General features: G+C 36.7%; 2 protein-coding genes and 1 pseudogene across 4 annotated transcripts; all 3 read right to left on the bottom strand.

Annotated features, from left to right (window-relative positions):
- Window positions 1-3,079: 3,079 nt before the first annotated feature.
- LOC116111655 (BTB/POZ domain-containing protein At1g63850-like) lies at window positions 3,080-6,937 on the bottom strand. 2 transcript variants are annotated; one of them, XM_031397895.1, is made up of 3 exons: window positions 5,555-6,937; window positions 4,077-4,959; window positions 3,080-3,893 (listed from the first exon to the last, which is right to left on the bottom strand). In XM_031397895.1, exons 1-3 carry the CDS (start codon window positions 6,602-6,604, stop codon window positions 3,868-3,870), a joined length of 1,959 nt encoding a protein of 652 aa, XP_031253755.1. In that variant the 5' UTR covers window positions 6,605-6,937; the 3' UTR covers window positions 3,080-3,867. The 2 variants fall into 2 exon arrangements, with proteins under 2 accessions (XP_031253755.1, XP_031253689.1); XM_031397829.1 differs by having other exon boundaries at window positions 3,081-4,959; window positions 5,555-6,936.
- A 2,612-nt stretch (window positions 6,938-9,549) lies between these two features.
- Window positions 9,550-11,402, bottom strand: LOC116107483 (annotated as a pseudogene).
- Window positions 11,403-14,948: 3,546 nt separating this feature from the next.
- On the bottom strand, window positions 14,949-17,700 carry LOC116112886 (BTB/POZ domain-containing protein At1g63850-like). 2 transcript variants are annotated; one of them, XM_031399104.1, is made up of 3 exons: window positions 16,651-17,700; window positions 15,173-16,055; window positions 14,949-14,989 (listed from the first exon to the last, which is right to left on the bottom strand). In XM_031399104.1, exons 1-3 carry the CDS (start codon window positions 17,698-17,700, stop codon window positions 14,964-14,966), a joined length of 1,959 nt encoding a protein of 652 aa, XP_031254964.1. In that variant the 3' UTR covers window positions 14,949-14,963. The 2 variants fall into 2 exon arrangements, with proteins under 2 accessions (XP_031254964.1, XP_031254899.1); XM_031399039.1 differs by lacking the exon at window positions 14,949-14,989 and having other exon boundaries at window positions 15,071-16,055.
- Window positions 17,701-25,014: the final 7,314 nt, after the last annotated feature.

Below are 25,014 nucleotides of genomic sequence, written 5' to 3'. Positions count from 1 at the left end.
TCTCTTTTTATTCTTTGCTTTGTACCGTCAACTCAGTGTTGCTTCACCACGTATTCATGCTTTTTTTATTTTCTATTTTACCCTTCCTTCTTTGCGTCCTCTTCCCAAATTATCCCTCCGTTTTGCTTTTTTCGCTTCTCAACAAAGTCAACAATTGCGCCCAAACAGACCTGATTACGACTGTTGGATTTCTCCAAAGTAACTACACTACAGTACAATAAAATTATATTTAAAATCCAAATTGAAATGTAATTTTGGTAGCATTGATGATTGGGTAGATTACGAAATTAGATATTTATAAGTTGTGGACCAATAGGAGATACGAACATTAAATGTTCTTCAATTCAAAATTTGAAAATTTTAATTAATGCCAGGGTTAGGGTTAAGGCTTGGGTTTGTGTATTTATGATTTAAAATATATTTTTTTAATGTTTTTTTAAGGTAAACATGTGCTTAGCCATAGTTCGTTAAGTTTATTATTCTCATAATTTTTAGAATAATTTTTTAAAAATAGTTAAATTGGATAAGTATGACGATATAAAATTTATAAATTAACAAAAATATCTTCTATATTTGTTATTTACTAAACACCCCTATAATAAAATATTAAAAATTAATAAAAATACCTCTAACCCACCTATTAAATATGGACAACCGACCATCACCGTCGGAGGGTGACCGGAGTATTTTTGTAATTTCTAAAAAAAAAAATTTGAAAATGTTTAGTTAAATTAACAAATTTAGGAGGTTTAAAAGAAATTAAAAAATATAGAATAATATTTTGGGAATAATGATATTTTACTGTTTAATTTTTTTGAAAAACTAATAATAGTATTATAAAAAACTAACCAAACGAAGTAATAGAGTTTATGAATACAACATCAACCTACCAATGGACCAAGTTTCATTGCTCCTCTTTAGAGATTATGAAAGCAAGCTTTCATTATACCTCAAAAAAGTCAAGGTTAGAGGCGATAATGGAGAAAATTATACCCTACAACCAGAGACTGGGATTGGGGTGGAGGTGGAGGTGGGAAAAGGTGAAAACCCACAAAAATTTACAGTTGTGTTTGTTTCCTTATTTCTACCGTATCCTACCCAAAATATATATTTATTTCCCTAAAAAACCAATTATATTTTATTTAATTATTTTAAACCTCTTAAGTTTATTAATTTAACTGAACACCCCCTAAAAAAAGTTTAAAAATTGACAAAAACACCCTCATTCACCTATATTTGCCAGATTTTGACCACCATCACTACAAAGGTGGTCAAAATCTGGCATAATGATGCCCTATCTACTGGATCTGACTGGTAGTGCGTCAATCTAGTATTTTTCGTGCCAAATCCACCATAGATCTGGCGGAAAATACCAAATTTACGACCAAAGATTTAGCGACCAGATCTTTGGTTGTAGCTTGTCATCAACGATGGCCAAGAGATGGTCGTCGTTAACGATCAAACGTGGCCAGATCCACGGTAGATCTGGCCGAAAAATGCCATATTGGCACATGACCGGCTAGATCCAATCGGTCATGTGCCATTACGGTGATTGCCAGCCACCCTCCGACGGTGGTGGCCGATTGCCAGCATTTAATGTTTGTGTGAGGCCGATTTTGTTAATTTTCAATGTTTTATTATAACGGTGTTTAGCTAAATTAACAAACCTAATGGGGTGTTTCTGTTAATTTTCAAATTCTACCTCGTAATAATCACTCAACTTAATTTTTTTGAAAATCCTACCTAAAATAATAAAACAAACACACTCTACTCTATCTCCTCAGTTCCAAAACTTTGGAGTGGAGGCCGAAGCTTGAGGTCAGGTAAGGAGAACGGAAATAGGACCTAGAAATTGCCAACCCTAATCCCACTTAAATGCAATAGTTCTTCATGTTTATTCATTACTAAATAAGTACCCAATATATTCTTAAAGTGAAAACTTAACAGTGGGTTGTATATTATAAAGTTTTGACGTCTACATCAAGATTTTGGTATAGGAGAATTGAGGAAATTTCTTGGTAGTGCATGTTCCATCAATAGAGAGCTGCACGGATCTTGATTGAAAATGGTGACACAAAATCATCAAATAAAATAAGTCCTGTCAAAATTGTCTCTATCAAACTTTAACATCAATTCCAGCACATGCACAAGGAAAGTTACCAGCAGGAGGTGGGCACAAGCTACCTTCATTCATTCATTCATTCAACCACCAAATTTAACATGAAAACAAACATCAAAAACCTGTTGCAAGATTGACATTTTTTTAAATGGGGTAAAAGAATCCAATTATTTTTGGAAACCAAATCTTTTAAGCAGTTTGGTTAAGCTAACTGGACCCTTAAACATGAATAATATGATAGTGGTGCTTCCCTAATCTACATTGCCTAGAACTCAAGAAAAGGATGATAAGAAAGCTTGAGAATCCTACAGCGAACTGGTACCTGTAAAGTTGAAATCTGAAACTCCGTATCCTAGAAAAATAATGAAAGAACGTTCTGTTTTTGCCTGGAAGCAAGTAAAGAACATCAAACACTAACAGGAAAACCACCAGGGAAGTTATTCTTTAGGTTACCTAAAGAGAATATGATTCACATGGCTTGATACTCTGAAGCTATTCTAAAGTTATTCTCGGAAGGAAAAGCTAGTACTAAGTATCACCTCAAAAGCAAAGTATTGGGATCACAAAACAAAAATCACAAAATGAAATAAGTTTCATTAGACTGCAGATTCACATTGGCCTCTGTCCATGAAACCATGAACTAGCAATTGTCATAACAGCAAAACACCAACTTTCATCTAGATGTGTCTGAAAAAATTCAAAATTTCCTGCCAAATATTCGGCATTCTAATAGCTCTAGCGACAAGAAGTCCACACAAAGACAAGGCAGCTCTAATAATGCCCCCAATATTTATGTAGTGGATGGAATGCATATGGTTCTCATAAGGAGAACAGGACAATAGAGGAAAACAAAATGACCAGACTTCCTACCAAAACAACAAAGAAAAAATAGCACAAGAGAAGAAAAATCCAGATATATCCTCAATGGTTATCTCATGTCCCATACAATTCCAAGATAAGAGTCAGAGGAACTGGTGAGAGAATTTATCTAAATAAGAAAATTCAAAACTTAAGACTGAGCCAAGAAATCAAACTGATGAGTGTCAATTAAACTTATAATAACATTTCCGAAAGTAAAAATAAAAATAAATACAGGTTAGTTATCTAACACCATGCATGGTAATTCATATGATTAACACCAACTGATCCAGTACCAACCCAATCCAATAAAATGGCAGTACAGCAATGAGAAATGATAATGATGGTAACTGTTTGTAATGCTTCAACTACTCAGCGGCCAAATTGATTTTTCAGAGATATCCCATATAACCTTATATAGTTACACTTAATTTCCACCATCTCATAGCTCCAAGCTTATCCATTGTCAACATGGACAGAACTGATTACAAAGCGAAGCTGAGCCCATCATTGTTGCTATCCAATCACATTTGCTGGATGCTTTAACTAGCCCTCTTGCAATAAAAACCAGTTCTAATATCTCAGACATGAACAACCAATCCTGGTTAGCCAGAATGTTCCTCTTCTTTGAGATCCACTGAATAAGACTATAAGAGTCTATATAAATATAAGATGATAACATAAGAACAGATGGACCATCCTAATAAGAAAACTAAATCCAATGCCAAAAGTATACGTGCACCAACTCAAGCGTCAAATGGACAAAACAAGCATTCTATTGAGTTTATCTTCACATATATATGTGAGTTGCATTCAGAGAATGTTCGTCTTCTTCCAGACTAAACCCGGTTATATGAAGTCAAACAGACACATGTCCACTACAGTGAAACTCAACTCCTCCAAAGAATATCCAGTCCTGGTTTAGCAAGGAAGGAGACAAAAAAGAAAAAAATTAATGTAGAACCAAGACCAAAGCAATCACAAGAAGGCAATAGATCCATTAGAGCATTATCATTTATTTCATGGTGCAAGAGGTAAATTTATGAGTTCTCAATAGTTGCAGTTGTAATTCGTAATTGCCTTGGTCGTTCCTGCTCACCATTGCGTCTCCAGAAGGCCCTCCTCCACCAAACTTCAAACCCTCTTTGTATGTTAGGACAATCCTCACCAGAGTTTAAGAATCTATTAAACCAAGCAAGCAAAATTTCCTGTTGCCAAGATAGAGGCAGAGTAAGAATCGTGTTACTAAGACCATCTTCAATTAAGTGTCGATCAAGGCCTTTGGATGCCCTCCTCATCCACCCAAAATCATCATAAAAAGGCTCCAACCAAGTCCTTAAAAGCAAGTATCTCACATCCTTTGAAGCCAATAACTGTCCTTTGCCAATTCCAACAAACAGTCTAGCAGTAACTCTGCTAATCTCATACCTATGGATGGCTGGAACTTTTGAATGTGCCTCAGATACTTCAGATTGAGAAGCCCATGTTTTTAAAAAGTCCTCAGCAATCTGCCTATCAATCAAGATATCCAAAATCCAATGCAAATTATCCGCCTGCCTGGCAATCTGTCCCACATCCTGCAAATCCCCTGTTGCCACCTGGAGAACATGCTGGCGTAGCAATTTTAAACACCCATCACAAGCAGAGTACAGTGACTCCTTTCGAAGATCATTTTGAGATGAATTTTCATGGAGCATCTTAGATACCAGCCCCTTCATTTCGCGTCTTGCCTTCTCATCTTTGCCTTCAAGAACTACATGTAAAAGCTTGAGAAGCACCTCCTCGTTGTCACTACCCTCTTCTGTTCCACCATTAACTTCAACTGAAACCCTCTTCAAAACTTCACCAGCTCCAACACCTTCAAGTCGGAGCTCTGATAACAGTGAAGCCACTTTCTCCTCTTCATCCTCAGCCCATGGTGCAGCTTCTAAGTACTCTAGACAAGATAAAACCCCCGCATCAAACCCAATCGCTGCTGAAACCTAAAAAAACACACATAAAAACCAACCAATTAAATCCCCTAAACCCCAACCCTCAATTTAGTTGCAAAAATAGTCAACAATGATCTATATAGAACTTCTAATCAAACAGTCAGAATTTTGCAATTTCAAATTTTCTCAAGAGTTGATTGCTACCCTTGTTAAGTGTATAGGAGATCTTGGTTGACTTGAATTTATAAGAAAGACAAAAAAGGATCAGTTGGTAAATCCTTTTACATGGCCTCCCTAACAAAAGGAAATATATATTAGAGTAAGAACCTTTAAACTTAGCTATATTTTCCCACAACAAAGCATAAAACCGAAACCACACTATTCACTGCACATAAAGAATCCATTTTACTAGCATGTTCCTAGTTAAGTGGAGGCTTTAAGTTAATTCAAAATCTTTGATTTTCCTTCCTTATCCTGCATACAGTTTTTAAGCAACAAAAATAAATCCTAACACTTGACCATAAGATTTCAAAAACAAGAAAACCCCAAAACATAAAAATTGACACCGAGAAAAGAAAAAAAAAAAACCAATAACTACTGCTCTTACTTGACAAAAAAAAGAAAAAAAATTTTTTAACCACTTTACCTTCAAGATACCAAGAACTTTGGAAACATCCTCTCTCATCAACTTCTTTTTAAGATCCTTACTGTACATCAACCTCAAAGTCTCAATATAAACCTCAACGTCATCACAATCCGCAATCTCCACAATGTACGGAAGATTAGTTTTCTGCTGCTGTTTTGTCCACCGATCCGATAACTTAACCGCGAAAAATCTACTATGTGCCACAATTATCTGTCTGTGCACATTGATGGACACGCTTATACCATCCTTAGAACTCAGAGTTAGTTTTATGTCACTCGACGCCGCCTCGTTGAACTGATTACCTGGACTCCTCGTCAGCAAAAGATCTGAAATTCTTTGCATTTTCAATTGCTGGCTATCAAATGTTTGTTGTTGGTAGTGACTCATTTTTGGCGGAATTATGGGGATACAGTTGTGGCTTGTTGGGATCTGGGCTTTCGGGTGAACCTCGGGTTCACTCGCCATCATTTCGAAAAGTGTCGGGCTGGAACGGGTTTTATCCGGTGGGGGCGACATCGGGTTTAAAAGACCCGCGGTTAAAGCCGAATTAAATTTGCTGAAACTTGAAGAGAATGCTGAATCTGAGGAGTGACCGTTGAGCGTTGTTGTCGTTGATGATGTTGGTGAGGTATGCGTGAAGTCCATGACTGGCGATAGACTCCCGGGAGAGAACCGGATCCTGAACGATGAAGGCGAATACGGTATTAGTATCGGGTCAGCCTCTCTTACGGGTGTACGGACGGATCTTTGCTGTTGTTGCTGTGGCTGCGGCTGCGGCGGCGTTGGTGGAGGATTTGAAATGGGTTTTGAAGCAGGGCAGCACCAGGAATTATCAGGCGAGACTATCGTAGGCGGGTCAAGTTTCCGAGTCGGGTAAAGGTCAGAGGAGTCAGTAGTAGTAGTAGTAATGGCGGTAGAGGTGGTGGGGGTGGCAGAGGAGGAGATAGTGGTTTCACGATACTTGCGGCGTTTGGGCTTGATGGGCTGAGCTTGAACTTTGAGATGAGTAGTGGTAGTTGTACTAGTAGTAGTTGTAGTTGTTGTTGCCATGAAATATGCGAAATTAGTTTCTAGTGGCTGGTTTATGCGTTTTGTTGTCCTTTAGTTTAGGGCATTAGAGAGAAAAAGAATGCATGTTTTTGTTTTTGTCATTGTTTTTCCAGAGAAAATTGAATTAAAAAAAAATGGCGGTGTTCACGAGACAGACACAGTGAGAGTGAGAAAAAGGACAGGAGGAGACAGCAAATTGTGACTGAGAAACCTGAGAGAGCATTTAATGTGTGTTATTGTTCGTTATGAAAGAGTGCTGGTTTTGGGTTTTCCGCCGATGACGATGAGTTTTTGGATTTGGGATACTTCTAGTCAAAGAGAAAATAAATATAAAAGTTGAGGGAGAGGCAGGTTAGCCCCACAAACACAAGAAGTTTTTGGTTTCATTCATATTTTTCTTTATCTATGAGATGATGCATATCAATCGTGTCCTTTGCTGCTTCGTTACTTCAATTGACGGGATGGGATCGTATTTTCTGCCTTGATTTTTACAGTTTTCAATTTCACGTGGACTCAAACTGGCCCCATTCATGAAAATAATATTTAACATAGAACAGAGGGTGGGCATGCTGAATAATGAATTTAAAATGGTAATATGAAAGAAGCGGAAGTATTCTTTTGCACTATTTTTAGGTGATTTAGCTGTTCGATAAGGATTTTTAGGTGTATTATTCAAGAGATTTTAAGTTTAAGTCTTTTTTTGAATACTAACAAGGATAGTCATTAGAACTTTTATCCAACTGGTAATTTCAAAATTTCGAAAGATTAATTAAAATATGTATAAAGTAACTCGAACATCCCCATAATTAAAAAAAAAAAAAGTTATATTCTTTTATTCTAAGATAAGTAAATGTAATAAGTTCTAGGGTCTCTCTCATTATGCTCAAGCAGGCTTCAGCAGGGTGCGGGTGCTCAAATCAAAACAACAGGCTTTGTGTTTGTTTATTGAATATGAAGGTGGAGCATTAATGAAGAAAGACAAAAGGCTATGTTTGATTACATTAATTACACCTTTTTCATCATAATAGCTTGTGAGTCCTGCTTCCTCTTTCACTTTATCTTATTAAAAGACCTTTGCCCCAATCTCTGATCTCTAATCAGCAAAGAAATTTATATAAAATGACCACAAAAGACTTTGTATAAAACCCTTTTTAGATTTGAGTGGGCATGTGACTTACAAAAGCAGATAAAACCAAACCAAATTTCATTTGTCTTATTGCTTAATGTAAATTAAAGCATATTACTAATATTAGTTTAGCAGCTTAATTAAGCAAGTCAAGTCTTCATGGTGGGCCAAAAAATGAATATCAGTTTGCATCTCTGTCAAGTAAAAATGATACATACTTCTTCACGTGGATATCATCTTCCACACCATAATCCCAAATCATAAGTGGGAATGATTTTTGATGTTCTGGGTTTGAGGCTGTGTGTGGATTTTAGTGGATCTCTCCTCACCCTCTGTTGCCACCATTATTTTAATGGAATTCTTGAGGACAACAATCAAAACTTCCAAGAGAAATCATGCAAGTATTTGTTATAATTTCATTGTTCAGAGCAATGAATATGACCGAGCTCATTCAAGTACTTTCATGGATGCGGTCTTTAATGGACTACAGGGAACAGTGGTGCTATTATGAAGTTGAGTGGAGCAGACTTTCTAGTTTTGGAGTTAGGTGGATAATCATTCAAACCCTTTTGGTGGTGAAAATATTACAATGCCATAATTTGGGCTCATCAATTTTCTCGTATAGGCTCGTCTGCAATACTTGAGTCTAGCTGAAGGTATTTTTTGAGATAAACATAGGCCGAATTTAGAACGTTATTATTGGGTTTATTTGAGTTTAGAATCTGGGCTCGGGACGAAAGCTTGGACTTGTAAAAGGGCCATCTAATTGTCCATATCATCTACAGTTTAGTTCATATCTTTCGTATATCAATTGATGAGTTTATTCTTACTAAACTTTCAATAGAATCAATTAACCTACCAAACAACAAAGAAAAAATAGCACAAGAGAAGAAAAATCCAGATATATCCTCATGGTTATTCATGTCCGTACAATCCAAGATAAGAGTCAGAGGAATTAGTGCCAGAATTTATTAAATAAGAAAATTCAAAACTAAGACTGAGCCAAGAATCAAAATGATGAGTGTCAATCAAACTTATAATAACATTTCCGAAAGTAAAAATAAAAATAAATACAGGTTAGTTATCTAACACCATGCATGGTAATTCATAGATTAACACCAACTGATCCAGTACCAACCCAATCCAATAAAGGCAATACAGCAATGAGAAATGATAATGATGGTAACTGTTGTAATGTTCAACTACTCAGCGGCCATGAATTTTCAGAGATATTCCATATACCTTATATAGTTACACTTAATTTCCACCATCATAGCTCCAAGCTTATCCATTGTCAACATGGACAGAACTGATTACAAAGAGAAGCTGAGCCCATCATTGTTGCTATAATCACATTTGCGATGCTTTACCTAGCCCTCTGCAATAAAAACCAGTTCTAATATCTCAGACATGAACAACCAATCCTGGTTAGCCAGAATGTTCCTCTTCTTTGAGATCACCGAATAAGACTATAAGAGTCTATAAATATAGATGATAACATAAGAACAGATGGACCATCCTAAAGAAAAACTAAATCCAATACCAAAGATACGTGCACCAACTGAAGTGTCAAATGGACAAAACAAGCATTACTGAGTTATCTTCACATATACATGCGAGTTGCATCAGAGAATGTTGTCTTTCCAGACTAAACCCGGTTATATGAAGTCAAACAGACACATATCCACTACAGTGAACTCAACTCCTCCAAAGATCCAGTCCTGGTTTAGCAAGGAAGGAGACAAAAAGAAAAAAAATTAATTTAGAACCAAGACCAAAGCAATCACAAGAAGGCAATAAATCCATTAGGCATTATCATTTATTTCATGGCGCAAGAGGTAAATTTAGAGTTCTCAATAGTTGCAGTTGTAATTCGTAATTGCCTTGGTCGTTCCTGCTCACCATTGCGTCTCCAGAAGGCCCTCCTCCACCAAACTTCAAACCCTCTCTGTATGTTAGGACAATCCTCACCAGAGTTTAAGATATATTAAACCAAGCAAGCAAAATTTCCTGTTGCCAAGATAGAGGCAGAGTAAGAAAGTCGTTTACTAAGACCAATTCAATAAGTCGGTCAAGGCCTTTGGATGCCCTCTCATCCACCCAAAATCATCATAAAAAGGCTCCAACCAAGTCCTTAAAAGCAAGTATCTCACATCCTTTGAAGCCAATAACTGTCCTTTGCCAATTCCAACAAACAGTCTAGCAGTAACTCTGCTAAACTCATACTAGGATGGTGGAACTTTTGAATGTGCCTCAGTACTTCAGATTGAGAAGCCCATGTTTTAAAAAGTCTCAGCATCTGCCTATCAATCAAGATATCCAAAATCCAATGCAAATTATCCGCCTGCCTGGCAATCTGTCCCACATCCTGCAAATCCCCTGTTGCCACCTGGAGAACATGCTGGCGTAGCAATTTTAAAACACCCCACAAGCAGAGTACAGTGACTCCTTTCGAAGATCATTTTGAGATGAATTTTCATGAGCATCTTAGATACCAGCCCCTTCATTCGCGTCTTGGCTTCTCATCTTTGCCTTCAAGAACTACATGTAAAGCTTGAGAAGCACCTCCTCGTTGTCATACCCTCTTCTGTTCCACCATTAATTCACTGAAACCCTCTTCAAAACTTACCAGCTCCAAACACTTCAAGTCGGAGCTCTGATAACAGTGAAGCCACTTTCTCCTCTTCATCCTCAGCCCATGGTGCAGCTTCTAAGTACTCTAGACAAGATAAAAAACCCGCATCAACCAATCGCTGCTGAAACATAAAAAATACACATAAAAAAACAACCAATAAATCCCCTTAACCACAACCCTCAATTTAGTTGCAAAAATAGTCAACAATGATCTATATAGAACTTCTAATCAAACACTCAAATTTTGCAATTTCAAATTTTCTCAGAGGTTGATTGCTACCCTTGTTAAGTGTATAGGAGATCTTGGTTGACTTGAATTTATAAAAGACAAAAAAGGTCAGGTGGTAAATCCTTTTACATGGCCTCCCTAACAAAAGGAAATATATATTAGAGTAAGAACCTTTAAACTAGCTATATTTTCCCACAACAAAGCATAAAACCGAAACACACTAATCACTGCACATAAAGAATCCATTTTACTAGCATGTTCCTAGTTAAGTGGAGGCTTTAAGAATTCAAAATCTTTGTTTTCCTTCCTTATCCTGCATACAGTTTTAAGCAACAAAAATAAATCAACACTTGACCATAAGATTTCAAAAACAAGAAAACCCCAAAACCTAAAAATGACACCGGAAAAGAAAAAAAAAAAATCCAAAACTAGCTCTTACTTGACAAAAAAAAGAAAAAAAATTTTTAACCACTTTACCTTCAAGATACCAAGAACTTTGGAAACATCCTCTCTCATCAACTTCTTTTAAGATCCTTACTGTACATCAACCTCAAAGTCTCAATTAAACCTCAACGTCATCACAATCCGCCATCTCCAAATGTACGGAAGATTAGTTTTCTGCTGCGTTTTGTCCACCGATCCGTAACTTAACGCCGCAAAAATCTACTATGTGCCACAATATCTGTCTGTGCACTTGATGGACACGCTTAACCATCTAGAACTCAGAGTTAGTTTTATGTCACTCGACGCCGCCTCGTTGAACTGATTACCTGGACTCCTCGTAGCAAAAGATCTGAAATTCTTTGCATTTTCAATTGCTGGCTATCAAAGTTTTGTTGTTGGTATGACTCATTTTTGGCGGAATTATGGGGATACTGTTGTGGCTTGTTGGGATCTGGGCTTTCGGGTGAACCTCGGGTTCACTCGCCATCATTTCGAAAAGTGTCGGGCTGGAACGGGTTTTATCCGGTGGGGGCGACATCGGGTTTAAAAGACTGATGATTGGGTAGATTACGAAATTAGATATTTATAAGTTGTGGACCAATAGGAAATACGAACATTAAATGTTTTTCAATTCAAAATTTGAAAATTTTAATTAATGCCAGGGTTAGGGTTAGGGTTAGGGCTTTGGTTTGTGTATTTATGATTTAAAATATATTTTTTTAATGTTTTTTTAAGGTAAACATGCGCGTAGCCATAGAGTTCATGAATACAACATAAACCTACCAATGGACCAAGCTTCATTGCTCCTCTTTAGAGATTATGAAAGCAAGCTTATACCCTCAAAAAAAGTCAAGGTTAGAGGCAATAATGGAGAAAATTATACCCTGCAACCAGAGGCCGGGATTAGGGTGGAGGTGGGAAAAGGTGAAAACCCACACAAAAATTTAAGGTTGTATTTGTTTCTTTATTTATACCCTATCATACCTAAAAAACATATTTGTTTCCTTATTCTAAAAATCTAATTCTATTTTATTCAACTCTGTTAAACCCCTTAAATTTGTTAATTTCCCTAAAAAAGTTTTAGAAATTAACCAAAACACCCTCACTCACCCATAGTGGCGGATCCAGAAATTTCACTCGATGGGAGCAAAAAATAAACAAAAAAATTTGTGGGGGCAAAATGTCAAAGTCTTATAGGGGGTAAAATACAACTAAATATAAATATTTATACAATCAAAGTTTTTTAAAGTTTGAGTGGGGGCCGTGGTCCCCACTCGTCATTAAGTAAATCTGCCACTGCTCACCCACATTTGCCAGATTTCGGCCACCACCGTCGGAAGGTGGCCGAAATTTGGCGTAATGGGGTACCAATTGGATCTGGCCGGTAATGTGCCAGTCTACCATTTTCCATGCCAAATCCATCGTGGATCTGGTCGGAAAAGACTAAATCTACAACCAAAGATTCAACGGCCAGATATTTGGTCATAACTAGTCATCATGGTCGTCGTTGATGACCAAATGTGGTCTAATCCACTGTGAATTTGATCGAAAAATGTCATATCGATGTACGACCGGCTAGATCTAACCGGTCATGCACCATTACAATGACTGTCGACCACCCTTCAACGGTGGTGGTCAGCATTTAATGGGTGAATGGGGGTGATTTTACTAATTTTCAATGTTTTATTGTAAGGGTGTTTAACTAAATTAACAAACCCAAGGGGATGTTTCTGTTAATTTTTAAATTTTACCTCGTAATAACCACTCAACTCAATTTTTAAAAAAATCATACCCAAAATAATAAAACAAACACACTCTACTCTATCACCTTGGTTCCAAAACTCCGGAGTGGAGGCCGAAGCTTGAGGTCAGGTAACGATATCTTAAGGAGAACGGAAATAAGGACCTAAAAATTGCCAACCCTAATCCCACTTAAATGTAATAGTTCTTCATGTTTGTTCATTACTAAATGAGTACCCAACATATTCTTAAAGTGAAAACTTAACAGTGGGTTGTATATTATAAAGTTTTGACGTCTACATAAAGATTTTGGTATAGGAGAACTGAGGAAATTTCTTGGTAGTGCATGTTCCATCAATAGAGAGCTGCACGGATCTTGATTGAAAATGGTGACACAAAATCATCAAATAAAATAAGTCCTGTCAAAATTGTCTCTATCAAACTTTAACATCAATTCCAGCACATGCACAAGGAAAGTTACCAGCAGGAGGTGGGCACAAGCTACCTTCATTCATTCATTCATTCAACCACCAAATTTAACATGAAAACAAACATCAAAAACCTGTTGCAAGATTGACATTTTTTTAAATGGGGTAAAAGAATCCAATTATTGTTGGAAACCAAATCTTTTAAGCAGTTTGGTTAAGCTAACTGGACCCTTAAACATGAATAATATGATAGTGGTGCTTCCCTAATCTACATTGCCTAGAACTCAAGAAAAGGATGATAAGAAAGCTTGAGAATCCTACAGCGAACTGGTACCTGTAAAGTTGAAATCTGAAACTCCGTATCCTAGAAAAATAATGAAAGAACGTTCTGTTTTTGCCTGGAAGCAAGTAAAGAACATCAAACACTAACAGGAAAACCACCAGGGAAGTTATTCTTTAGGTTACCTAAAGAGAATATGATTCACATGGCTTGATACTCTGAAGCTATTCTAAAGTTATTCTCGGAAGGAAAAGCTAGTACTAAGTATCACCTCAAAAGCAAAGTATTGGGATCACAAAACAAAAATCACAAAATGAAATAAGTTTCATTAGACTGCAGATTCACATTGGCCTCTGTCCATGAAACCATGAACTAGCAATTGTCATAACAGCAAAACACCAACTTTCATCTAGATGTGTCTGAAAAAATTCAAAATTTCCTGCCAAATATTCGGCATTCTAATAGCTCTAGCGACAAGAAGTCCACACAAAGACAAGGCAGCTCTAATAATGCCCCCAATATTTATGTAGTGGATGGAATGCATATGGTTCTCATAAGGAGATAAGGACAATAGAGGAAAACAAAATGACCAGACTTCCTACCAAAACAACAAAGAAAAAATAGCACAAGAGAAGAAAAATCCAGATATATCCTCAATGGTTATCTCATGTCCGTACAATTCCAAGATAAGAGTCAGAGGAACTGGTGAGAGAATTTATCTAAATAAGAAAATTCAAAACTTAAGACTGAGCCAAGCAATCAAACTGATGAGTGTCAATCAAACTTATAATAACATTTCCGAAAGTAAAAATAAAAATAAATACAGGTTAGTTATCTAACACCATGCATGGTAATTCATATGATTAACACCAACTGATCCAGTACCAACCCAATCCAATAAAATGGCAATACAGCAATGAGAAATGATAATGATGGTAACTGTTTGTAATGCTTCAACTACTCAGCGGCCAAATTGATTTTTCAGAGATATCCCATATAACCTTATATAGTTACACTTAATTTCCACCATCTCATAGCTCCAAGCTTATCCATTGTCAACATGGACAGAACTGATTACAAAGTGAAGCTGAGCCCATCATTGTTGCTATACAATCACATTTGCTGGATGCTTTACCTAGCCCTCTTGCAATAAAAACCAGTTCTAATATCTCAGACATGAACAACCAATCCTGGTTAGCCAGAATGTTCCTCTTCTTTGAGATCAACCGAATAAGACTATAAGAGTCTATATAAATATAAGATGATAACATAAGAACAGATGGACCATCCTAATAAGAAAACTAAATCCAATACCAAAAGTATACGTGCACCAACTGAAGTGTCAAATGGACAAAACAAGCATTCTATTGAGTTTATCTTCACATATACATGCGAGTTGCATTCAGAGAATGTTGTCTTCTTCCAGACTAAACCCGGTTATATGAAGTCAAACAGACACATATCCACTACAGTGAAACTCAACTCCTCCAAAGAATATCCAGTCCTGGTTTAGCAAGGAAGGAGACAAAAAAGAAAAAAATTAATTTAGAACCAAGACCAAAGCAATCACAAGAAGGCAATAAATCCATTAGAGCATTATCATTTATTTCATGGCGCAAGAGGTAAATTTATGAGTTCTCAATAGTTGCAGTTGTAATTCGTAATTGCCTTGGTCGTTCCTGCTCACCATTGCGTCTCCAGAAGGCCCTCCTCCACCAAACTTCAAACCCTCTTTGTATGTTAGGACAATCCTCACCAGAGTTTAAGAATCTATTAAACCAAGCAAGCAAAATTTCCTGTTGCCAAGATAGAGGCAGAGTAAGAATCGTGTTACTAAGACCATCTTCAATTAAGTGTCGATCAAGGCCTTTGGATGCCCTCCTCATCCACCCAAAATCATCATAAAAAGGCTCCAACCAAGTCCTTAAAAGCAAGTATCTCACATCCTTTGAAGCCAATAACTGTCCTTTGCCAATTCCAACAAACAGTCTAGCAGTAACTCTGCTAATCTCATACCTATGGATGGCTGGAACTTTTGAATGTGCCTCAGATACTTCAGATTGAGAAGCCCATGTTTTTAAAAAGTCCTCAGCAATCTGCCTATCAATCAAGATATCCAAAATCCAATGCAAATTATCCGCCTGCCTGGCAATCTGTCCCACATCCTGCAAATCCCCTGTTGCCACCTGGAGAACATGCTGGCGTAGCAATTTTAAACACCCATCACAAGCAGAGTACAGTGACTCCTTTCGAAGATCATTTTGAGATGAATTTTCATGGAGCATCTTAGATACCAGCCCCTTCATTTCGCGTCTTGCCTTCTCATCTTTGCCTTCAAGAACTACATGTAAAAGCTTGAGAAGCACCTCCTCGTTGTCACTACCCTCTTCTGTTCCACCATTAACTTCAACTGAAACCCTCTTCAAAACTTCACCAGCTCCAACACCTTCAAGTCGGAGCTCTGATAACAGTGAAGCCACTTTCTCCTCTTCATCCTCAGCCCATGGTGCAGCTTCTAAGTACTCTAGACAAGATAAAACCCCCGCATCAAACCCAATCGCTGCTGAAACCTAAAAAAACACACATAAAAACCAACCAATTAAATCCCCTAAACCCCAACCCTCAATTTAGTTGCAAAAATAGTCAACAATGATCTATATAGAACTTCTAATCAAACAGTCAGAATTTTGCAATTTCAAATTTTCTCAAGAGTTGATTGCTACCCTTGTTAAGTGTATAGGAGATCTTGGTTGACTTGAATTTATAAGAAAGACAAAAAAGGATCAGTTGGTAAATCCTTTTACATGGCCTCCCTAACAAAAGGAAATATATATTAGAGTAAGAACCTTTAAACTTAGCTATATTTTCCCACAACAAAGCATAAAACCGAAACCACACTATTCACTGCACATAAAGAATCCATTTTACTAGCATGTTCCTAGTTAAGTGGAGGCTTTAAGTTAATTCAAAATCTTTGATTTTCCTTCCTTATCCTGCATACAGTTTTTAAGCAACAAAAATAAATCCTAACACTTGACCATAAGATTTCAAAAACAAGAAAACCCCAAAACATAAAAATTGACACCGAGAAAAGAAAAAAAAAAAACCAATAACTACTGCTCTTACTTGACAAAAAAAAGAAAAAAAATTTTTTAACCACTTTACCTTCAAGATACCAAGAACTTTGGAAACATCCTCTCTCATCAACTTCTTTTTAAGATCCTTACTGTACATCAACCTCAAAGTCTCAATATAAACCTCAACGTCATCACAATCCGCAATCTCCACAATGTACGGAAGATTAGTTTTCTGCTGCTGTTTTGTCCACCGATCCGATAACTTAACCGCGAAAAATCTACTATGTGCCACAATTATCTGTCTGTGCACATTGATGGACACGCTTATACCATCCTTAGAACTCAGAGTTAGTTTTATGTCACTCGACGCCGCCTCGTTGAACTGATTACCTGGACTCCTCGTCAGCAAAAGATCTGAAATTCTTTGCATTTTCAATTGCTGGCTATCAAATGTTTGTTGTTGGTAGTGACTCATTTTTGGCGGAATTATGGGGATACAGTTGTGGCTTGTTGGGATCTGGGCTTTCGGGTGAACCTCGGGTTCACTCGCCATCATTTCGAAAAGTGTCGGGCTGGAACGGGTTTTATCCGGTGGGGGCGACATCGGGTTTAAAAGACCCGCGGTTAAAGCCGAATTAAATTTGCTGAAACTTGAAGAGAATGCTGAATCTGAGGAGTGACCGTTGAGCGTTGTTGTCGTTGATGATGTTGGTGAGGTATGCGTGAAGTCCATGACTGGCGATAGACTCCCGGGAGAGAACCGGATCCTGAACGATGAAGGCGAATACGGTATTAGTATCGGGTCAGCCTCTCTTACGGGTGTACGGACGGATCTTTGCTGTTGTTGCTGTGGCTGCGGCTGCGGCGGCGTTGGTGGAGGATTTGAAATGGGCTTTGAAGCAGGGCAGCACCAGGAATTATCAGGCGAGACTATCGTAGGCGGGTCAAGTTTCCGAGTCGGGTAAAGGTCAGAGGAGTCAGTAGTAGTAGTAGTAATGGCGGTAGAGGTGGTGGGGGTGGCAGAGGAGGAGATAGTGGTTTCACGATACTTGCGGCGTTTGGGCTTGATGGGCTGAGCTTGAACTTTGAGATGAGTAGTGGTCGTTGTACTAGTAGTAGTTGTAGTTGTTGTTGCCATGAAATATGCGAAATTATTTTCAAGTGGCTGGTTTATGCGTTTTGTTGTCTTTTAGTTTAGGGCATTAGAGAGAAAAAGAATGCATGTTTTTGTTTTTGTCATTGTTTTTCCAGAGAAAATTGAATTAAAAAAAAAATGGCGGTGTTCACGAGACAGACACAGTGAGAGTGAGAAAAAGGACAGGAGGAAACAGCAAATTGTGACTGAGAAACCTGAGAGAGCATTTAATGTGTGTTATTGTTGTTATGAAAGAGTGCTGGTTTTGGGTTTTGTGTTTTCCGCCGACGACGATGAGTTTTTGGATTTGGGATACTTCTTGTCAAAGAGAAAATAAATAAAAGGTGAGGGAGAGAGGCACTCAAGGACTGTCAGGTCAGCCCCACAAACACAAGAAGTTTCTTGTTTCATTCATATTTTTCTTTATTTATGAGATGATGCATATCAATCGTGTCTTTTGCTGCTTCGTTACTTCAATTGACGGGATGGGATCGTATTTTCTGCCTTGATTTTTACAGCTTTCAATTTCACGTGGACTCAAACTGGCCCCATTCATGAAAATAATATTAACATAGAACAGAGAGTGGGCATGCTGAATAATGAATGAAAAGTGGTAATATGAATGAAGCATGGAAGTATTCTTCTGTATTATCTGTGTATAATCCGAGATATTGGATTGAGATTTTTATAGGGTCTCTCTCATTATGCTCAAGCTTCAACAGGGTGCGGGAGCTCAAATCAAAACAACAGGCTTTGTGTTTGTTTATTGAATATGAAGGTGGAGCATTAATGAAGAAAGACAAAAGGCTAAGTTTGATTACATTAATTACACCTTTTTCATCATAATAGCTTGTGAGTCCTGCTTCCTCTTTCACTTTATCTTATTAAAAGACCTTTGCCCCATTCTCTGATCTCTAACCAGCAAAGAAATTTATATAAAATGACTACAAAAGACATTGTACAAAACCCTTTTTAGATTTGAGTGGGCATGTGACTTACAAAAGCGGATAAAACCAAACCAAATTTCATTTGTCTTATTTCTTAATGTAAATTAAAGCATATTACTAATATTAGTTTAGCAGCTTAATTAAGCAAGTCAAGTCTTCATGGTGGGCCAAAAAATGAATATCAGTTTGCATCTCTGTCAAGTAAAAATGATACATACTTCTTCACGTGGATATCATCTTCCACACCATAATCCCAAATCATAAGTGGGAATGATTTTTGATGTTCTGGGTTTGAGGCTGTGTGTGGATTTTAGTGGATCTCTCCTCACCCTCTGTTGCCACCATTATTTTAATGGAATTCTTGAGGACAACAATCAAAACTTCCAAGAGAAATCATGCAAGTATTTGTTATAATTTCATTGTTCAGAGCAATGAATATGACCGAGCTCATTCAAGTACTTTCATGGATGCGGTCTTTAATGGACTACAGGGAACAGTGGTGCTATTATGAAGTTGAGTGGAGCAGACTTTCTAGTTTTGGAGTTAGGTGGATAATCATTCAAACCCTTTTGGCGGTGAAAATATTACAATGCCATAATTTGGGCTCATCAATTTTCTCGTATAGGCTCGTCTGCAATACTTGAGTCTAGCTGAAGGTATTTTTTGAGATAAACATAGGCCGAATTTGGAACGTTATTGTTGGGTTTATTTGAGTTTAGAATCTGGGCTTGGGACGAAAGCTTGGACTTGTAAAAGGGCCATCTAATTGTCCATATCATCTACAGTTTCGTTCATATATTTCGTATAACAATTGATGAGTTTATTCTTACTAAACTTTCAATAGAATCAATTAACATTTTGAGTGTTATTGTCATTTTTTAGCATGTTGGGCTTTTTTTTTTTTTTTTTTTTTTTTTAATCACTGGTGTTCGAGTTAGTTTACGCATACCTTAATTAATCTCTCCGAACCATGAAACTATCGACTGAGTAAGAGTCCCACTAGACCTTTTTTAATGTCTAAGAGGACTCAAACTCAATTACTCAAGAGCTCATAGAATTTAGCATCTGGGATTGTGGGTTGCTTTGTACCTTAATGAAACCTCAAGGGTGAAATGTTATTTTCGTCTCTATTTGGCATTCCATGGGTTTGCCACAGCCACTAGGTACCATGTCCAAATTTTAAAGAGTAATACTAGCCTTACAAAGAGACATATTAAGAGTCAAATCCATTCCTTAAAAGAAGGGAAAAAGAGAGAGAGAAAGAGACAATCATGAATTTCAAGGACTGGATTTGATTCTTTGTATGCCTCTTTGTAAGGCTATTATTACTCAATTTTGCTATGACTTTATTACTTTACCCCATTAAATTCTACTTTGGAGGACCCGTTACTTAGAAAATAATATGACCAAATTGTCAAAGATAATGATGGACAAAGACAAACTATCTGTCAAATTAAAAATTTTACTCTAAAGTTTAGGAAAAATCACACGGCACAAAGATAGCGCAAGCTGCAATATATTAATCCAAATGATATGTGATGACAAGGCCTGAGCTAAGTAGTGTGAGTATTTTTCTCAACAATGGTGATTAATTACCCAACATATTCTGTTTACTTTAACTCTCGTATGCTTTTTCTTATTCTTTATTGTATAATTAATTAGTAGTTAATCACTATTGATGGACCAGATTAATCTGCAACAACGGTGTTTACCTTTTAAAAGTTAAACGACTTGTCTTCTCCTATGCCAATTATCACCATCTAATTTTCATTGTTTATTAAATCAAATCAAAAGTTGATGAAGTTAAGCTCATGTTTGCTCAATGGAGAAGACCTTGCAGAAGAAGGAATAATTGAGTGTGCGGGAGAGATTGTCTTTGCTTTGTTTGGTTTGTATGTATCACAACGAGTTGATAGGAGCACAGTGGAAATAATTCAATCTTTACACTATCCCCGCAATGTTTAAGTTTGTTGATGACTCGCACATGTAAAGTGCTAAGAGAGTCTTAGAAATTATATGTGATGGATCCATGAGATTTGAATATGGTGCGAGATATATAATTTGCAGAAACATAAATAATAGACTAATAAGAGAAGTTTTTATAGTGATTCAGATGCTTGAAGCAAATCCTACATCCACTGTTATTTTAATTCTTTGAGTATTTCTAGATATTACCCGTAAGGCATACAAAGATAAAGAAATACTTTGTTATAGAGAGAAATAATGAAGCTCAAATATATGTCTAGCTTCATATGCTCAATCTCCCTTTTCGTGAAGAGAAGTGCTCATTTATACACTTTTAGGTTAATGTAATGAATGCTTTAAAAGTTGTCTTGACACGTAGGGATGACTCCTTAATTCTTATTCTTTTATTTTGATAAATTGGGACAGGTGTGCGGTCCTCATCTACTCATAGACAAAAACTTGAATCTACTGGGTTGGTGACAATCGTATCCCTCTATCTTGGGATGAAGTGGCAACTCCTAGACGATACAAAGCTTTCCTGAACTCTGATTGGTTGGTGCTGATATCAGTGCTATTTTTTAGGCACAACAAACTTATTCTTTACATCCGTTTAACCAATTAAAATTGATTCTGATGATACTGCATGATATTGAAACAGATGAAGAACGGTGATGATAGGTGGGAGAAATACTACATCCATGGTGAGATATGAAGAGTGTATCACATGAATTGAATAGTTTCTTAAGAAATGGGTGGGGGTTAGGTAGAAGAACACCAGAGGCAGACATAGCCACATGCCAATATGACCCACCATTCTGACCTATGTCTCTGCTAATATCGTTATCTTTTTCATCACATTATTATCTCTCTGCAATTCTCCCACATTCATCTTTTGCTTTTTCTTCAATCTTGGGGTCCCAATCTTTTTACAAATTTTGTTTATTTTACAAAAACAAAACCATTTGGTTCAGAACTAATTCTATATTCTCTCTATTATAACTAACACAATTAAACTTCTCTTTAGATAGTGGTCGGAGGAACCCTCAGAAACAATCCAAATCAAGGGTCAAAGAAGAGGAGGGGAGCCCGGCAGAGTCCCCATTAGAGAGAAGATAATGTTTTGATGGTGGTGGTGAGAAAAAGAGAGAGATGCACAAACAAAACGACTGTGGTTGTTTTGTCGTTTTGATTAGATGGATGAGAGAGAGGTCCCTCAGTCAGCTCACTTAAAAAATTTCATTTAATTATGGAAATCACAATATAATTTACACAGGGTTTGAATTCCTCAAACAAAACGTGGGTATACAGTAGATGTGATCAAAGTTGTCCAAAAAGCAAAGCAATCGTACAAAAACTTGTCTGGAAACCACATTCCTTGACAAACCACAAGGGGGACAACAGATACTTCTCAGTTTTACATCTCATTACATAGCTGTAACTTCTCTTTTTAATTTCATGGTGCAGGCATCTTCTGCTTAATGATCTTATTCAATAATATTATTGAAGCAACTTGTAAAAAAAAAAAAAAAAAAAAAAAAAAAAAAAAGAGAGAACTAAGCTAGCTCATCTCTTGAGTAAATCTCTTTTGTCAAATCTTTATGTATTCATTAATATATGTCTTTAAGGCTGTGTTTGTCCTTTGTGTCAGTACTTGTGCATGCATGAGAGAAAGAGTGAAAGAGAAAGATCCATTTCTGGGTTCATGGCTCTGCAATAAGGGATAATGAAATTGACAGCAAAAATTTCACAACAAAATGAGGAAATGAATTCATTAGTGTACGTATATAAGACATTTTTAAGGCAAGATGTAGAGGGGAAATATACATGAGGAGTGATTGAATTTTCCCAAAATAAGGGGAAAAGGACACAGAGAGAACAGGCCACGTGGTCCTTGTCAGTCCAAATCGCCAATGATCAACATGCATTCACATGTCAATTCAAGCGTGACCCAGAAAACCATCTTGCAAGTTGTTCTTAATATATATTTATATATTTTTTACCTTATTCCATGGCCATTCTTTTTAAGCTAAGTTTTAGACGACAGTTTCTGACAATCAAAGTTGGATGGAATTTGATTTCTAGCTTCTAGTTAACAATAGTTTGATTCTGAGTTCAACCTCATGGCAGGCAAATTCTGATAGGAACTTGTATTAAATTAGAATAAAGAGTTGGAGTTAATCGCATACAAATCATGCTTTTTGGCTAAACATGGTGGAAAAGAGAACAAACAGATTAAACAAACTGGTTCTTCAGACTTAGAGAATTGCATTAGCAAGTGGAATATTTTTGTCTTTAATAAAGTTTAGGTGAAAAAAGAAAAAAAATTATGAATCTTGGGTTGGATTTAGCTGGCCTACCTTAATAAGGCCAAATGACAGTAAAATCTGATGTCCCCATTTGAAAAAGGGTTTTCCAGTTTTGGTGTTCCCAACATGGTCCACTCTTAATTTGTTATTAAGGTAATTAATTCTGACATTATTTACTTTCTCATTTCAATAACAAAGTGAAATGAGAGAGTGAAAGGGCATGGAGACAGAGACAGAGAATGAGACAAGAGAGGAAGCACGCAGGTGGTGGTGAGTGATGAGAGGTCCGCTCCGAGCGGTCGGGGGTGGTGGGGTGCCCCTACACTGTGTGAAAAAATGGGGGTGGGCCTAATTTTGTCTTGGCGGTTTTAGACATTTTGTCAGAGAAGAATTTGGCCATTAGTTAAGGGTTTATGAGCTTTCATCTCCCCCATCACTTTTCTTAATGGGATGGTTGCCCCTTCCGACACTCACAGCCCCCATTGCCTTCCCTTGTTAACTCACCAATTTAGACTTCTTTTGACCCTTTTTTGGCCTCATATTTTTCAGAAAAATTTAATTAAAAAAAACTATCACTATCGATCTCCTCCATTCTTTTTAACGTAACAACTATTCATCAATCAAGCAATTTGTGACGTATACGACTTGACTTGTAAATCAAACGTTATCTTTATTGTTTGTTTTTCATGTATAACTTGGGATAAGGATGGATTGGATGAAAGTGAGAATGGAATAGTGTTTTTTTTTTTTTTTTTAAATTAGGGAGATTTTAACTTAAAAGAAGACAAAAGAAAGAAAGAGGGAGGGGGGGAGCCCTAACCCTGAACTTGTCCCAAATCATTCAATAAGGCCATTTGATATGTTAGTGGCAACCCCATTTAAGATGGGGACAATGACAACATGATGTGCAAAAAAACACACCAAATATCACCCCTTCTTCTTCTTGTTCTTGATGCCCACCTTCCTTTGTGGGCTTCCCATGGATTGATTGGTGGATCCCTTTAACCCCCACTTCATGTCTTGTTCATTTTGCCTCTCTTTTTCTCCATCTTTGCCCCACCTTTATCTCAGAGAAAAACTTAAGGTAATGCAAATGTCTCCAAAAGGACTTCAACTCCAGAGAACTAATCATAAATTTAACCATTCAACATATGAATACACTAATTCATATTAATAATGTGATTTGATAAGGGTGGGTCAAAGATAAACGTCTGCAGATTTAATTATTGGATTAAGAAAGTGAATTAAATTGACAAATTCCTGGACCCCAGATGGAGGAAATGCTACCTAAAATGTGATTTTAATTACATGGTTAATTTTGGACTGAGTCCCAGAAGAATCCTTCAAAGCCATCGGCCTTTTTATTATAATTTGTGGGGCCCTATATTTCATTAAAAAAAAAAAATGGTTAAACAAATTGCTGCAAATTATAAATTGTAAAGACAATCATCACTAAAGCAACTCACTGCTTTATTCGTAGTACTAATTAAGAAGGCTATTATTAGCTTTTCCCAATAGCCACATTCTCTATTTTATATTGTATCCATGGTATTTTATATTTGCATAGTTTCAACTTACAGTTTCAGTTTGATTCTTTGCTGAGCGTAAAGTTAGTATTTTTATCCATGATTTACTTAGGAGATTTTAACGGTAGATTGCTATGGGATAGTTTCTTTTGAAGATTAGTCGAAGTGTACGTAAATTGGATTGGATACCTCAGCTAAAAAAAAATAAAAAGAAAATCTAATTCTGAATCTAAAGTATTGTAGATACATGAATAACTTAAGCTAAATATGCAAAAACATAATAAATAAAATGAAAATTTATTGCAAATTTACCATATATGATATCAATAAGTTGAATGAAGTTGGAAATTTTAGATAAACCTAATAAGGTTCCCCCACTTTTATTGTTGCTCTCTTGGGTCTTTTCTAATTTATCGACAAAATTTATGTGAATATTTAAAAAATAATAGGAAAGTATTCTCACTCTTATGTGGCAATGTTGCTGTCATTTGGCATAAAAACCCAAACTCGGTAATTACTTCGTATATATAAAATTTCAAGCTGAAGCTCTCTCTATATAATTCATCTTTCGCC

Source organism: Pistacia vera, unplaced genomic scaffold (assembly GCF_008641045.1).
Source record: "Pistacia vera cultivar Batoury unplaced genomic scaffold, PisVer_v2 Contig101, whole genome shotgun sequence".
NCBI lineage: Eukaryota > Viridiplantae > Streptophyta > Magnoliopsida > Sapindales > Anacardiaceae > Pistacia > Pistacia vera.
Note: the sequence above shows the minus strand (reverse complement) of the source record. Positions and strands in the feature narration are given on the sequence as shown.

Excerpts from the sequence above, each read along its gene's own strand:
- LOC116111655 (XM_031397829.1), bottom strand. The coding sequence starts at position 6,604 with ATGGCAACAACAACTACAACTACTACTAGTACAACTACCACTACTCAT. Across the intron at positions 4,960-5,554 it reads AAGTTCTTGGTATCTTGAAG|GTTTCAGCAGCGATTGGGTT; the intron begins GTAAAGTGGTTA and ends GTGTTTTTTTAG.
- LOC116112886 (XM_031399039.1), bottom strand. The coding sequence starts at position 17,700 with ATGGCAACAACAACTACAACTACTACTAGTACAACGACCACTACTCAT. Across the intron at positions 16,056-16,650 it reads AAGTTCTTGGTATCTTGAAG|GTTTCAGCAGCGATTGGGTT; the intron begins GTAAAGTGGTTA and ends GTGTTTTTTTAG.